Source organism: Microtus ochrogaster, unplaced genomic scaffold, assembly GCF_000317375.1.
Source record: "Microtus ochrogaster isolate Prairie Vole_2 unplaced genomic scaffold, MicOch1.0 UNK2, whole genome shotgun sequence".
Classification (NCBI taxonomy): Eukaryota; Metazoa; Chordata; class Mammalia; order Rodentia; family Cricetidae; genus Microtus; species Microtus ochrogaster.
In genome coordinates this window covers 20,318,444-20,334,756 of record NW_004949100.1, presented here as the reverse complement: position 1 = coordinate 20,334,756, position 16,313 = coordinate 20,318,444, and the positions used below count along the sequence as shown (strand labels likewise).

Genomic DNA, 16,313 nt, shown 5'->3' with positions numbered 1-16,313 from the left:
ATGTGGGAAGGAGACAATTGCATATTCTCCCTCTTGGCGGATCCTGGCCTATAATATATTATGTGGGTACCGTATTACGTGTGGGAAGGAGAACAAGCAAGAAAGGGAAAGGATTGGGTGCTGGGAAAGGACAGATTGTAGGTAATAAACATGTGAGTCATTAAAGAGGATGTAAAGTTAATTGTTTCTCTCAGCTCAAATCTGTCATGCATTTCTCATCATTTTGTGGTAGATAAAAACATAAAATACATTTGATAATTGAAGTGTGAAATTCAATGTGAAGCTCCATGCTTCAGTATGGCTATTCTAAATGTATAGAAGTTCATTGAGATGGATAGATGTTGGATCTGGCTAATCTGACTCTGTTTTTTTTTTTTTTTTGCAAGATTTGTTCTTTACAAGAAATCTTTAATTGTTAAACTTATTCTTATCATGTAAGTGTTAAAGGAAAGGGGATTAAATCTATGCAACATGCAAAGAGTCCAGTAGCAATTTTGAGTGGAGCTAAGACTTAGAGCCAAATCAGCTGAATGTCAGACTCTTGTCAATCTTTCCACAGGACTGACTGCCTGAACAGCCTTCTATTAGATACTAACAGTTCTGAGATGTTATTGAACTCTCCTTTTCCATCCTTCCTCTGGTCCAAATACCTCATCTTCTTGGAAAGATACTATGGTATTTGGTTAATGTCTTTCTATATCTTTCTGACCCCTCAGTAGATGGTGAGCGGTTTGGGGCTGCTATCTCTGTGTTAGTCAACTTTATTTCTAGTTTCTGGCACATGGCAGCTGGTATTTGTCAAATAAAGAAACGTGTGGTTTCTCAATGAATATGAGCAACATGTCCCACATAAATCTCACCCCTGTTCAGAGGGCTAAGCAGGGTTTCCTGTGCAGAGTTCTCGCATGGGGCTCAGCACACAGGGCACTGAGTGTTAGACTTGAAGAACATACCATGCGAGTCGTTGTATCCCTCTCACTCCAACACATTTCTTCCTGGAAAGGATGCTGCCATGTGCTGTTTTAGCAAGTGAAGCATTGTGATGGAAACTGTCCCTTGCTTTCCTAAGAAAATACACATTTGATGGGAGAAATTTACCAAGGGACATGAAAAGAGAGACCAAGAATGTGTTAAAAGTCTTTCTAAAAAAAGGTTTGGTTAAACATTCTGGTGTCTTCCTGCCTGGAAACAGAGTGCTTGCTTCGTGAAATGCATGTCTATGAATATTTTCTTATATATGAATGAACCATTGAAGAATAAACTTTCAAAACCTAGCTAATATTCCATCATATATATATATATATATATATATATACTTATATATGTATATATTTATAGCAATGTAGATTTCTGAATCTCTATTCAGATTTAATGTCTTTTTCCATATGTAACTTTTTGTATGTATCACTAGTTAACTTAATTTTTTAAATTAAACTATTTTAATTGTACAAAAAAAAGTCAGAGAAGTACAATTAACACTCAGAAGTTGCCCATGGAGATACTTTCAAGTCTCCAGAATGTTATCAGCCAATAACACTTCTGCAAGCACAGTGATCTGAAATAAATAAACGCCCGTTGTCCAAGGAGCTGACTCTATCTCATTGTCCCTTCAGTGGTGTCAGATGGTGGGTTACACTTGCTAATTGGCATGCATGAAGTTCATGTGTCTCCCTTCTGTTAGATTTATCCTGTCCGTCCCTTTGATTCCTTGGGGACCCTTATTTGCAACAACTTTCTGACTGCTGGAGCATGGGCTGTCAGGCACAGCTGCAGCTGATTCACATTTAACCACAAACTGCTAATTTACACTTCGTGGTGCTCAACTGGATGTCCTCCCCTCTTCTTGGTGGCAGCACCACTGTGCAGCCATTCCTTTGCATCTATACCTTCGGAAACAGAAAGGAGAAACACTGAGCATTCTTATTTTAAGATTTATTTTATTATATTTCTATTTTATATGTGTGTATGTCTATGTGTGGGGAAGCCATGAGTGTGCCAGTGCTCTTGGAGATAGAGGGGATTGGATCACCAGAGCTGGAGATACAGCCATTGTGAGCAGCCCATGTAACTGCTGTGAACTGAATTCAGGTCTTCTGGTAGGACAGTGCCTGCTCTTAACCTCTGAGCCATCTCTTCAGTGCCATTACTGACATGTCTGTTGCTGTCTTACGGCACAGAGGATGGGCTATTTAATATGGGGAGTCTTTGACATAACTTTTATTGTCTTCTGATACGGAGATACTGTCTAATGCTTCCAGTACCTCCAAGAAGGAAGAAAGTGAGCCCAGTGACAGAGTTACTGAACACTGTCTTCCTATGGGACCTACTTGGACACTCTAAGCTGTACTTTGCACCCCAATAGACTTTGCTTGTGTGTTGGATGCCCAACATTAATGTAAAACATTATGGCGAGAAATGAGGAGCATAAAAATATTTTCCACTTGGAAAGAGGCACCCCACATCTGTTGCAAAAGTAATACTATCTAACGTCATCAACAGTAGATCCAAAAGATCTCTAATAAACAGCAGTATTAAGACAATTTTGATCTTATCTAATAATGGAAAGATTAGCTGATTCTGCCTTTTGTTAGTTAACTTATCAAGTATTTTATTTGTTTTTGTCCCATTGTTCATTGCTATGTGTGCAAATTCATATGTTTGTGTATGTGATGTGTATATATGTTCATTTAATTTGGGCATATTATATCTATGTATATGCATATATTACCTATGTATAATACATATATACATACATCTATAGATATGCATGCATGTACTCTCTCTCACATGCATTTATATACATTTTCCTCAGGTCTAGTCTTAATTCATCACAGGAGGAAAAAGAAAGTCTCCTCAAAGATCAGGGTAACTGTGAACATTTCAAAATTTTGATTATTTTTCTTTGATCTGTATAGGTGTCTTACCTTCATGTATGTGTATGTACCATGGTATTTTGTGCTCAAGAAGTCCAATACTAGTGTTGCATACATGGATCTGGAATTACAGATGGTTGTGAGCCTGCATGTGGATGCTAAGAACTGTACCCACGTCTCTGTAGGAACAGTACATGCTCTTAATTTCTGAGCCATCTTTCTAGCTAGAAACCTTTAAAATGTTTGCCTCTGGCCATTTTCTCCTTGAGAATACATACAAAGAAACCAATGGCACTGGCCATGTCTGGTGTTGTTATATATCGAGCCCTTTGACTAGCTGAAGAACAAGGCAAAGGGGGCCACCCCCCCCTTTGTTCTTGGTCCTTCCTCTCTTTCATTAAGGAAAGAAGGATGCACACCTGATGACTGTGGAAGCAGTGGGGAGGGGTCCTTGTAAGAATGGCCATTCCGAGATTGCTGGAGGTTGGGGGAAGAATGGACTTTTACAGGGGCTGTAGTTAGTAAACCACCATGTCGGGATCATACAACTCTACTCTCATAATGTCAGCTGTTTCTTCGTTGCACTGTGTTCTTTCTAGGTTGATGGTTTTCTCTGAGCCAGGACTTGGGAAGCAATCTGCTTGTTATGCCTTGCTAAGAGAATCTCTTGCTAAATGCTGAAGATGGTGATTTCTGTTTTTGTTCCAGGCTTCATCCCTGTGTGTAGCCTGGGGGTGGCACAAGTAGGCAGGATGAACTTCGGGAAGGACGTCAGCACTTTGAAATATTTCACCATCTGTGGCTTACAAGAAGGCTATGAGCCATTTGCCGTTAACACAAACAGGGACATCACCATGTGGCTGAGCAAGCGGCTTCCCCAGTTCCTCCAGGTCCCATCAAACCATGAACACATCGAGGTTTGCTTTTCCTTTAATAATCAAGGCTTTTCTCAAAACTAGAAGTGTGGGAAATCTTTATGTATAGGAATGTCCACATGAACAGTGATTGTGAAGATATTAAAATGCTAACTGATATGTGTTACATAGTAATAGATCTAAGGAAAGGATTAATCTCTCCTTGGGCACTTTATCCAGTAGCTTATCTGCTGATGAAAAACATCATTTTACACACTGACAGTGAGTGCTTGGATAGATCTGGATGTCTACTCTGTGACATGAACTGGTCAACCTGTCTTTAGAGTTAGGGCAGGACTAAATTATTATAGTTATCCTTAGCTTATCCACAGGGAATTGATTGTATATTTCCCTTGGATACCAACATCTGCAGTTGCCCAAGTCCCTTATACAAAAGGACAGCATTCCTACAGAACCTACGCAAATCAACCTATACAATGTCAAAAGTTTCTAAATTACTTATGATATATAATACAATGTAAGTGCTAGGTAAATACTTTTGTTACATTGCTAATGAGAAAGAAGTGGTCATATTCAGTACAAATGTATTTTTCCCAAATATTCTGCATGGGGCTTTGGGTGAAGCACAGACGTGGAACCTGTGGGCAAATAGGTCTGAATATATAGCCACAACATAGTGCCTCTAGCTTTACAATCTCCTACAAAATGCTGTTTGGGGTGGATCATCTTTAGAGCCTGTCCACATGAAATGCATTGATTCTTGTTATGTTCAGGAGATTAATAGTGGTGACTAGAATGGGAACTATGACGTTCTAGTTTTGTTTCTTGTTTGCATAATAAAATTATTTTGACAAAAAACAACATAGGGAAGAAAGAGTTTGTTTTAGCTCTCAGCTCCAGGCTTCAGGTTCCAGTTCATCACAGAGGGAGAGTCCCAGAGGTGGGACTTGGAGGGAGTTGGTTATATCACAGTCGTAATTAGGAAGAGAGGGCAGTGGTTACATGCACGCATGTGCTCACCTCACTTTCTCCAATCTAAGACAGTCCAAGAGGATCACACACCTCTGCTCTCAGGGAATAGTGCCACCAGTGGTGGGCAGGTCTTCTCACCTCAATTCACCCAGTGAAGATCATTTCATAGACATGCCCACAGGCCAATGTTGTCTAGATGATTGCTCTTCCCAAGTGTCTCCACGTTGTGTTAAAAGTTGACACTCAAAACTAATGACGCCTTCATCTCCTAGGTAACAAGAATAGATGGCACCATAGACAGTTCTCCGTGTCTGAAAGTCACTCAGAAGTCCTTTGGCTCTCAGAACAGCAACACTGACATCATGTTTTATCGCCTGAGCATGCCCATTGAGTGTGCTGAGGTCTTCTCGAAGACAGTGGCAGGAGGGCTCCCTGGTGCAGGCCTCTATGGGCCCAAGAATGATCTGGAGGATTATGATGTGGACTCTGACTTTGAGGTTCTGATGAAGACAGCTCATGGTCATTTGGTGCCTGACCGCCTTGACAAGGACAAAGAAACCCCGAAGCCAGAGTTTAATAACCACAAAGATTATGCTCAGGAAAAGCCTTCACGCCTAAAGCAAAGGTGATTAGCAGAGATAGTGTAATGGCTTGTCTGGCCTGGGGTTCTGTTTGTGTGTATATACACTTGTGTGTGGGTACATTTGCACTTCAATGTGTGTGTGTGTGTTTAGGCCAGAGGAGGATGCCCAGTTGAATACTCTTCTCATTCTCTACCTTATTTTGGGGAGGCAAGGTCTCTCAGAGAACCTGGAGCTTGCCAGTTCTGCTAGTCCTTCTGTCCAGTGGGCTCCAGGAATCTACCTGTCTCTGCGCCCCCCTGCCCCCCCAGTTCTAGGCCTTTTGCACCTGGCTGTTTACATGGGTACTGATGACCTGAACTCTGGTCTCAGGCTTGTGTGGCGAGCACTTTACCTAATACGCCATCTCTCTAGCCTTGGTTTGGATATTTTTAGACAGAATCTCAGTCTGTATGCCAGACTGGCCAGGAGCTCATGCCAGTATTCTCGTGTTGGCCTCCCATATGCTGTCCCTACAGGTATGAACCAATGAGCTCAGCTACACTGTGCTTTTAAGTTTTATGGCTACCAAGTGGCCCAAGCTGGAGAAGAGGGTAAAGAATTTTTTAGTATTCATCTTCCTCCTATTCATTCGTTCATCCTCAGAAGATTTAACAGAGGAGCATAAGAGACACAGAAAAGTTTTTCTACTTTGTAAGCCCAAACGTCATTGGTTCAAATTTATCTATATTTACATTTTTGGTTGAGACTTAAAGATTATTCCCTCTAAATCAGTGGTTCTGAACCTGTACGTTGTGACCCTTTTGGGGGTTGTATAGTTGGGTATTCTGCATTTCAGATATTTACATAATGGTAATTCATAATAGTAGAAAAACTACAGTTACGAAGAAACAACAAAATAATTTTATGGTTGGGGCTTACCACACATAAGGAACTGTATTAAAGGGTCGCAGTGTTAAAAAGGTTGCTCCTTGCTGTCAATTCTATTTTTTTAATTTACTTATTTATTAAAGATTTCTGCCTCCTCCCCGCCACCGCCTCCCATTTCCCTCCCCCTCCCCCGATCAAGTCCCCCTCCCTCATCAGCCCGAAGAGCAATCAGGGTTCCCTGACCTGTGGGAAGTCCAAGGACCACCCACCTCCATCCAGGTCTAGTAAGGTGAGCATCCAAACTGCTTAGGCTCCCCCAAAGCCAGTACGTGCAGTAGGATCAAAAACCCATTGCCATTGTTTTTGAGTTCTCAGTAGTCCTCATTGTCCACTATGTTCAGCAAGTCCAGTTTTATCCCATGCTTTTTCAGACCCAGGCCAGCTGGCCTTGGTGAGTTCCCGATAGAACATCCCCATTGTCTCAGTGTGTGGGTGCACCCCTCACAGTCCTGAGTTCCTTGCTCGTGCTCTCTCTCCTTCTAGCCTTTGCTGGAGAGGTTGTGGAGAAAGGGGTACACTCATCCATTGCCTTTGGGAATGCAAACTTGTGCAACCACTCTGGAAAGCAGTGTGGCGGTTTCTCAGGAAATTCGGGATCAACCTACCCCTGGACCCAGCAATACCACTCTTGGGAATATACCCAAGAGAGGCCCTATCATACAACAAAAGTATATGCTCAACTATGTTCATAGCAGCATTGTTTGTAATAGCCAAAACCTGTCAATTCTATTTTTAATAGTAAATATAAGTTGCTTTAGTATCCCTTTCTGCATTGATCAGTGGTTCTCAAATGCAGTGCTATTACCACTCTGGTCAGGCTGTTTTTCATTGTAGAGATTCCCCCCTAAGAATTTAAAAGGGTGTTGGGTGATTCCCCTCACATATACCTGTTAGATGTCAGAGTATTCCACTCCAAGTTGGGACAACCAAAACCCATCTCCCACTGTCGCCAGATGTTCTCTGGGAAGGAGAATGCCCCGCTGCAGACATTTCGGCTCATGATCTCACATGCAAAGTGGGCAGAACACACTGCTCTGGCTTATTCCTCCTCTCGCATGTTGCAGATTCCTGCTTAGAAGGACGAAGCCAGATTATAGCACAAGCCATTCTGCGAGACTCACTGAAGATGTGCTGGCTGATGACCGAGATGACTACGAGTACCTGATGCAGACATCCACGGTACGCCCCTGAAGCCCTCCGTGTACTCCATCTTTTGTTTTTTTGGAGCTGGGGGCGGAGTTAGGCAGGGTCTACTGAGCTCAGGCTGGCTTTGAACTGGTTTTGTAGCTGAAGATGACTTTGAACTCTGGATCCTCTTGCCTCCATCCCCTATGTGCTAAGATTATAGACATATAATCTTATGCCACCATTCCCAGGTTTTGTGGTGCTAGGGGGTGGTATCTAGGGCTTTCTGCATGATATGCAAACACTCTACCAACTGTCTCCAGCCCTTGTTTTGTTTTTGGAGATGATATCTCTCTTTGTAGTCAAAGCTGCCCTGAACTCTCGATCCTCTTGCCTCAACCTTTGTAGTACTGGTATTATAGGCATGTGCCACCACACTCAGCTGAATTACATTTTAAAAGCAATTATTTGCTTATACTGTTAGACCTCTTTTAGGGGTAGAGATTCTGAAGCAAAGCTTGTATTGTAATGTCTGTTAAGGCATGAGAGCTGTTTAAAGTAACTGTCCTTACAGATATCTGTAATTCAGATTTGGACGTCTAGTTTGATGTTCAAATTTCTCGATGAAATTTGAAAATTCCACTGGGCTTTTCAAAGTCCATATAATTTAGTAGATCTTAGCAAACTGTCTGAGAGCAGGTCATACTCTTCATGTATGACCTCTGCCATTTCGAATCTTCAGAACTATGCATCTAGAATGCTAAATTGGAAAAAAACCAGTTGTATCTGCTGTAGAGTGATTCTGTGTTACTTTTTAAAGGGTATTTGTTTGTATTTTATATGTGTAAATGTTTGTTTGCATGTAAATATGTACATGGTGTGCACACAGTGATAGTGGACACACAGCAGAGGAGGGCATTGGATCCCTTGGAACTGTGTTACAGGTAGTTCTAACCACCATGTGAGCATTGTGAACCAAAGCTGAGTATTCCACAAGAGCAACCAGTGCTGGTACCTGCTGAGCTGCCTCTCTGGTCCCTGGGTGCATCCATGTTTGAGCTTGATGCTCATGCATCAAAGAAGCCAAAGAAATGACTTCAGATTTTGGAATGTTACATATAAGAGAAGGAGCCACACACATGCAAAGAGGCCCATAAACCAAAGTGAAGCTCTCATGAACTTGCAGACACTTAAGAATTGAAAATTTACCTGTCTAACAGATTGATGCTATCTTGTGTGTGTATGTATATGATATATAAAACTACACGTACATATGTATTCCTATGTACATGTATGCACACACATACCTAGGAGTGCACAAACCTCCCATTATTTGTCATGTTCTCACAGATAATATGAAATTTTTTTCATTTCTTTGTATATATATGTGTATGTGTGTGTATGTGTGTATCTGTACGTGTGTATATGTGTATGTGTATGTGTGTATGTGTGTGTCTGTGTGTGTATATGTTTATGTGTATGTGTGTGTGTGTGTGTGTGTGTGTGTGAGAGAGAGAGAGAGAGAGAGAGAGAGAGAGAGAGAGAGAGAGAGTGAGAGAGCGCTGTGTATGTGGGTGGGTACCTGTGGAGGTCAGAATCACTTGGAGTTGCAGTGATGAACAGTTGTAAAGTGCCCAACATGTGTTCTTGATCCTCTAGAAGAGCAGAAAATACTTATAACCAATTGATCATAGTACTTTTGAATACTAGCCCCCTTTGCCTGTGCTATTCTAATTCAGCCGAATGGTCTTAAATAAAGAAGTAAATGCCTGGTCAATTCACAGGCCCAGATGGCACCCACATTTTGTTTTGTCTTGCATCACACTGCCCACACTTGCTTCCCCTCTCTCCACAGTACTATTACTCAGTGAGGATCTTTCCTGGACAAGAGCCTGCTAACGTGTGGGTGGGCTGGATCACATCTGACTTCCACCAGTACGACACGGGCTTTGATCTGGACAGAGTGCGCACAGTGACCGTCACTCTAGGAGACGAAAAAGGAAAAGTACACGAGAGGTTGGTTCTTCCAGTGTTTTATACAGAATAATGCCTGAAAAACTATTGGTAGGCCTAGATACTCTCGTTTCTTGGATTTTGTACTCAGGATATTTCCATTTATAGGATGATGTAATTCAGCCATTGATGTCCTCTTTTCCTATGCATACAAACCAGCAAGGAATCTAAATATATTAAAAGCAAAAATCATATAATAAGAATACAGCGTCCTTTGGGGTAAGGATCATTTATTCTTCAGGTGATGCAACTAAGGACTTAGGTCACTAATTCTTAGCCTTTGTATTATGGAGAAGAGATGAGTGAGTTGAGGTAGCGTGTTTATGGTCTGAGAAGCCCCTTGGGCACTGGCTATGTGGTGGGGAGGAGAGTGTACAGGCAGAGTGGGCTCATAGCTTAGAGTTAGATGAGGAACACGCCTTTAAACTCCGACTGAGGAGCAGTGGATTCTTTCCTCAGCTTTGCCCTTGACTCGCTGTGTGGCCTCGGGTAAGTCAGTTACATTTTGTGTACCATCCTTTCTCATTTGTAAAACACCGAACTCAAACCAAACCTTCAAAAAAGTGAAGAAGGCCATCTTCCTTGCAGAATAAGACAAGAGAAGATCCTCCCATTTGCTTCTACCCCGTGCTCCCATGCGATCCTCTCTGATCTGCTATGCCAGGTCTCAGAAAGAGTCTTCCATAGTGCTGCTTTTCTTCTTCAGCTGAGCCATCCTTTTTGGTGACCTGGGAAATGCGCTGGCCCTCCCCCAACACTACAGACGGATAAGGGCTTTTGCAAAAAGCCTCAAAGGCTACTTGATATCAGCATGGGACCCCAAATACCATGTCTTTTGACGAATAATCCGGACATGTGTTTAATTCTCAAAGATGGCAACGATATAAGAAAAACACTGATTCATGTAAGAATGCTATAACTGACAGGTCATTAGCGTTGGAAACAGGATGAGGGAGAATCACCGAATATTAGGTGCCGAGCGCAAAGAAATGCAGCCTGCATTTGGATAACCCGAAAAGGACTCTATCCCAGCCTTTTGTTTCTGTCTCCCTTCCTGCCTGCCTCTGGCTTTTCTTTGCTAGTCTTGTGATTTGTTGGCTGTAATGCAACTAAGAGAATGGAATGGAACTTTCCAATGAAGGTTCTGGTGAAGGTGAAGTCAGAAGGAGCTTATAGTCAGCAGTGCTGTGTGCATTGTCTACTTAGCTGTCCTTTGTAGCATCACCAGGAATTGTGCGGAAAGGCACATCATCTTGGTCAGGTATATTATTGCACTCATGGCTCGTACAGAATTTGCCTGGGGATTTTAATCGTGTTGTTTAGGATGAATTCTTTATCTCAGAACAAGCAGTGGTGTGTGTGTGTGTGTGTGTGTGTGTGTGTGTGTGTGTGTGTGTGTTGGGGGGTAGTGGTGAAAATTCAAATTTTGGATAATCAATAGTCAAACTTTTTTGAACCTCAGGAAAAAAGGGTCCAGTTTGGTTTGAGTATTTTTGTTTTTGTTTTTATTTTGCAGAGGAGGTACAGATCAATTCTTATTTTGTGCCAAGCTCATTGGCCTGTCTCCATTAGGTGTGAAACTTAGACACGCGACAGACCTGATGTAGACTGTCCCCTGCAGTCAACGAAGTATTGCTCAGAATCACAGACTTGGGCCCATTCTGCATCTCTCCCATTACAGCATGAGCTTGTTGCTTGCACAGCATAATTTAGGCTCAGTTGGCAAGATACACTTGCTTTCTCCCGTGATGGTGTTTGTGCAAGGATACAGATGTGGGTTGTTCTTTCTTTAATTCAGCATCAAACGCAGCAACTGCTATATGGTGTGTGCAGGAGAGAGCATGAGCCCTGGGCAAGGACGAAACAACAGCAATGGTCTGGAGATCGGCTGCGTGGTGGATGCTGCTAGCGGGCTGCTCACATTCATTGCCAACGGCAAGGAGCTAAGTACATACTATCAGGTATGTGGTCAGAGGTAGCCTTAGGCTTTTGCCCCTGCTAAACAGAAGCAGATTTCCTAAGACGAAAAACTCAGAAATTAAGAAAGAAGTAAAACAGCTACGAGTTTATAACATATTTTCTTTTGCATATTGGCAGTACCATAAGCCTTTTGGAGTTAACAGTATTTCCCTCCAAAACCGCCTGTGTAGTTATGAACCCAGTGATTATTGACAGAATATTCACGAGATGAGAGGGAAAGTCTCTAGTCTCCTTCTGTCACATGCCTCTTGACTGTTTTAAAGGAAATGCCTGTTTCTTTGTCTCCTGTCTCCTTCCTTTACTAATGCCCACACCCTCACTTGTTCATTTAAGGTGGAGCCAAGCACAAAGTTGTTTCCAGCAGTTTTTGCACAAGCTACAAGTCCCAATGTCTTCCAGTTTGAGTTGGGCAGAATAAAGGTAAGAAAGCCTCTGTTGTAGTGTGCTGCTATTGCTGTAACAAAACACTCTGACCAAAAGCAGCTTGGAGAGGAAAGGATTCATTCCAGTTTATACTTCCAGGTAAGAGTCCATGGCTGAGGGAAGTCAGGGGAGGGAACACTGAGGAATGCTACTTACTGGCTCCCTCTGGGGCTTTCTCAGATGGTTTTCTTATGCAGCCCAGGAGCCTAGTGCTGTTACTACCCACAGTGGACTGGGCCCTCCTACACCAGACGAGACCACTGTGAAGACAACTGATTTATTTTTATTTCTTATTAGTGCTTTGGCTGCATGTATGTATGTATAATACTTGTGTGTATCTGGTACCCTTGAAAGCCACAAGAGGGCATCAGATCCTCTGACACTGGAATTACAGATGGTTGTGAGCTTCAAGATCAGTGCTGGGAACCAAACCCAAGTTCTCTATCAGAGCAGTAGATACTTTTGACTGCTGAGGTATCACTCTGGGCTTTAATTGAGGCTCCCTTTCCCAGGTGACTTTAGGCTGTGTCAAGATGATAATCAAAACTATCCCAGACAGATTATAATATTGCATTTCTATTATTTTCTATTAGTGCCTAGCATGTACAAAATGATACTGCATTTTGTTAACCAATATAGATATTCCTTAGAGGAAAGATAGCCTATTAGAAAATCTCTTTCAGGTCACTATGATAACATAATTCAAACAGTTTCTTTGTTTTGAATATGTTGTTTGATCACACAAAGCTTATAGAGAAAACAACTCACCAAATTGCACACAATAAATCATTGATCTGGTAGCCAGATGTCAGTCCTTGACACCATGCATTGAGGAGAGAATGATCTGTGGGATTCTCTAGGAGCATAAATGGAAGAGTAGCGAAGAGGCACTGGGCAGAGGAGGTGGCTATGATTTGTGGGTTGCTTGCTTTACTATTAATCATGACTGTCCAGGTACATTTACTAGGAGAAAGCCCTCCTGTTCAAGGGAGAGAGAAAACAGAAGCTGGGTGAAAATGGTGACATTTAAATGGCTCGTTGTGATGCTCAAGGATTCCTGCTGGGGCATGGGTAGAGAGCGACAAGTTCAGAGTTAAGAAGTATAGGACACGTGCTCTGCTGAAAAGTTGGCACGTATTATGTCTTTACTGACATTTGAAGAGGGATGTTGAGTGTGATTTGTCTTGGAATAGTCTAGTGGTAGGAAGATGGCGGTACAGAATGAGGGTAGGCATTGGTTAGTGTGTCCTGCTGATCCGATACTGTCTGGTGGGGACTGTGTTAAGGGCCTTGAGAGTCATAATAGAGAGGAACTGGAGGGTTTCTACTGTTTCCTGGGAGAAGACAATAGGACTTGACAACAAATTGGTTTTTATAAGATTAGTTAATTGGATTTTAGCACCCAAAGCAAGGCTGATTGATATTCAAATTTTATCCAGTTTGGGTGATTTGGGAATGTTCATGCCACAGCTAGACAAGCTTGTTGAAACTGAGGAAAGAAATTGGATTTTCTCTTGTGATTGTAAAATTTGGGGGCCAGGCATGCTCTGTCTGGATGAGTGTGGTTGATTGTTTCAGGCTGAGCCGGTGACCTGTGGCTTGCTCAGCACATTTGCTGAACTGCAGCAGTGCAGGTCTGTAAAATGTGGCTCTCAGTCTCTGTTGAGCGGAGTGAAAGCAGCAAAAATAACAATCCTACCATCCTGATGCTTAACGTTGTCTCAATGTGTAGAAATAGGAGTGGCGGGGCTGAGTCCCCAGCACCCCGGCCGCCTGCCCAGCTAGCTTATGTCCGAAATAACAACACACAAACTGTATTTATTTAATCACTGCTTGACTCTTTAGCTCTAACCCTTTTCTCGGCTAACTCTCGCACCTGGACTAACCCATTTTTAATCATATGTGTTGCACCCCAAGGTGCGCTTACCGGGAAGATTTTAGCCTACGTCCATCCTGGGTCAGAGCTTTATCGCGTGTGCCTCAGAGAGCAGAGCTCTCGCCTCTGTCCGCAAGAGTGGAGCATTGTGTCTCTCTGAGGCATCTGCCCCCGAGAGGAGAGCTGTCGAGTCTCTGAGCTCACTTCCTCTTCCTCTCAGCGTTCTGCTCCTCCCACCTACGTTCTAACCTATCAGGTCAAACAGCTTCTTTATTTAATTAACCAATGACCTTCCTCCATCATCAATGAACTTACATATGCATAATGCATGCATATATCCTTACATATCTATAGTTAGACATAGGGATGAGGAAGAGAGTGGGGGAAGATAGGGAGACAGAGAGATGGAGGCAGACAGTCTGAAACACATGCTATGCTGAAAATGAGGTAATTCAGAGATTAAATGGAATTTATCTTTGAGAGTTAGTGAAATACCCACCTGCTAATATGAAAGGGAGAAGATGGAGGGATGGAGAAGCTTGCATCAATTAAGGAAGAGGTATCCATGAGATAGATTTAGAAAAATATACCAGGAATGTAGGAGGGAAACTGGGGAGGTAAGTTAGACAGGCCACTGCGTGTGTAGAATCGGAGTGGCCAACAGTCAGAGATCAAAGATGGCACAAAAAGGTCAATGTAACTCCAAGAGAGGGAGCTTGTAGATGTGTTGGCTGGGAGGATTTTTGGTGAAGGACGAGATGAATTTCCGCAAAATGCTGGGAGAAGCTTTATGGCAGCGAATTCAAGCAGGGATGTGAGAGAAGAGAGTGTGACTGGAGGTCAGAGGGCTCCTTCCCCCTCACCCCTGCTCGGAGTCTCAGGGATTTCCTTTATCCTTGCTCTTTGCTGGTCACAGTAGTCTGAGTGACCCTCACCGCTTATATCATGAGTCAGGTCAGAGCACCCTACTACTTAAGGGTGAAGATCAGGTACCTGATAACGGCCTCCCACCTCTAAAACCAGCTGACATGCATGGCCTGTCTCCCTTCCCCCATGCTGCCCTTCCTCTCTCCCGTGCTCCTGACCCCCTTTCCTGGTTCTGTCTTGGGGTTCCTTCATATCCACCCTTCCTGCTTTTCTTTATATCTCCAAAACAGAAGCTGTAAGAGAGCGAGGGTTTTCTTTGCTTCGTTCATTAACATATTTGCAGTGTCTAAAACAACCTTTGAGCTCCTTAGTAACCGTATTCTCTTCTAGTCATAAGAGGGGATAAGAAATAGCAGCAAGGGTAAAGTATTTATAGAAAACAGTTCAAGGCTGTGGAAAGGGAGGAGAGACTGGAGCTCAGGAGGAGAGGTCAGACATTGTTTCTAGTGTTCCTGTTGGAGGAAATCAGGAAAGACCTAAACAACATGCATGGAGAAATACATCAGAGCAGAGCAGAGAACTTTCCATCTGAAGCTAGAGGAAGTAAGGCTGGCTGAAACAGCCCATTCAAGGTTGGGGAAGTATGAGCTGTGTTGGTTACTGTCATGTTTGACTTTCATGGGAGACACATGGGTTTATCCACACAGTTATCTCTGTGTACTGCAGGTTAGATAGAGTGTACTTAAAATAGATGATGAGAGATGACGAGAAAGAGAACTTAGTCGAATATCCTCTAGTGAAAGAGTGTTTGGTACCCTAAAGGCTTGCCAGTTTCCTCTAGGACTAGCTCTGCGAAGGAGCCTGATGGATACAGCCTATGTTTGATCATACTTGTGTGGTACACATGGGAAGACACATCCCTTGACTGGTGTCCCTGCCCTGGAATTCTGAAGTTACAGCTGTTTCCTCACAATTTTCCCATCTGTTCTTTCAGAAAATTTTAAGCTAATTTTCTATTTTTTGTAACTTCACAATCTTAATTCACAGTGGCTCTTATTTATTACCAGCTCTTTCCTATGTAGCCGGTGTGTTAGAGCCCCAAGTGACATGAGCAATAACCTTTTTCTTTCTTTTTCTTTTATCTGCTCCATGCTCTAGAATGTGATGCCTCTCTCAGCGGGATTGTTTAAAAGTGAACACAAAAACCCCGTGCCCCAGTGTCCCCCACGTCTACACGTACAGTTTCTGTCACATGTTCTGTGGAGCCGGATGCCCAACCAGTTCTTGAAGGTGGATGTCTCTCGAATCAGTGAACGCCAAGGCTGGCTGGTGCAGTGTCTGGATCCTCTGCAGTTCATGTCCCTCCATATCCCCGAGGAGAACAGGTCAGCCCCAGGCGCCCATCACTGCTTGATTCAGCATGAAGATATAGACTTTCAGGATGAGGGGTAGATTGGGGAAATAGAACGTGCTTCAAAAGCTTAGTCTGGAGCAGGAAGAAGGTAAAATGTGAAGACATTTAAAAGGTAAAGGTTTGGTCTCCAGAACCCATGTGCCAAAGACCCAATATGGATATGGTGGTTGTGTTTGTAATCCCAGTTATGGAGCGGGAGAGACAAGCATATCTCTTGGGGTAGCTGGCCAGCCAGCCGAGTCTCAAAATAATAAATAGAAGGTAGATGGCTCATGAGGAATGGTACCTAAAGCTGGCCTTCTAACGTCTACACACACACAAACACACACATACATACACACACACACACACACACACACACACACACACACACACACACACACA

At 42.9% G+C, this 16,313-nt stretch overlaps 1 protein-coding gene across 3 annotated transcripts in view; it reads left to right on the top strand.

The window, feature by feature from the left end:
* Nucleotides 1-16,313, top strand: part of Ryr2 (ryanodine receptor 2) — a 574,535-nt gene that overhangs the window by 372,074 nt on the left and 186,148 nt on the right. For 2 of the 3 annotated variants that reach the window (XM_026788350.1, XM_026788349.1), the window contains exons 29-35: nt 3,582-3,790; nt 4,993-5,345; nt 7,296-7,410; nt 9,212-9,372; nt 11,168-11,330; nt 11,683-11,769; nt 15,674-15,900. In XM_026788350.1, coding sequence (XP_026644151.1) covers nt 3,582-3,790; nt 4,993-5,345; nt 7,296-7,410; nt 9,212-9,372; nt 11,168-11,330; nt 11,683-11,769; nt 15,674-15,900 — 1,315 coding nt within the window. Of the gene's footprint in view, nt 1-3,581; nt 3,791-4,992; nt 5,346-7,295; nt 7,411-9,211; nt 9,373-9,828; nt 9,859-11,167; nt 11,331-11,682; nt 11,770-15,673; nt 15,901-16,313 lie in introns of all 3 variants that reach the window. The other variant, XM_026788348.1, reaches the window with a different exon arrangement.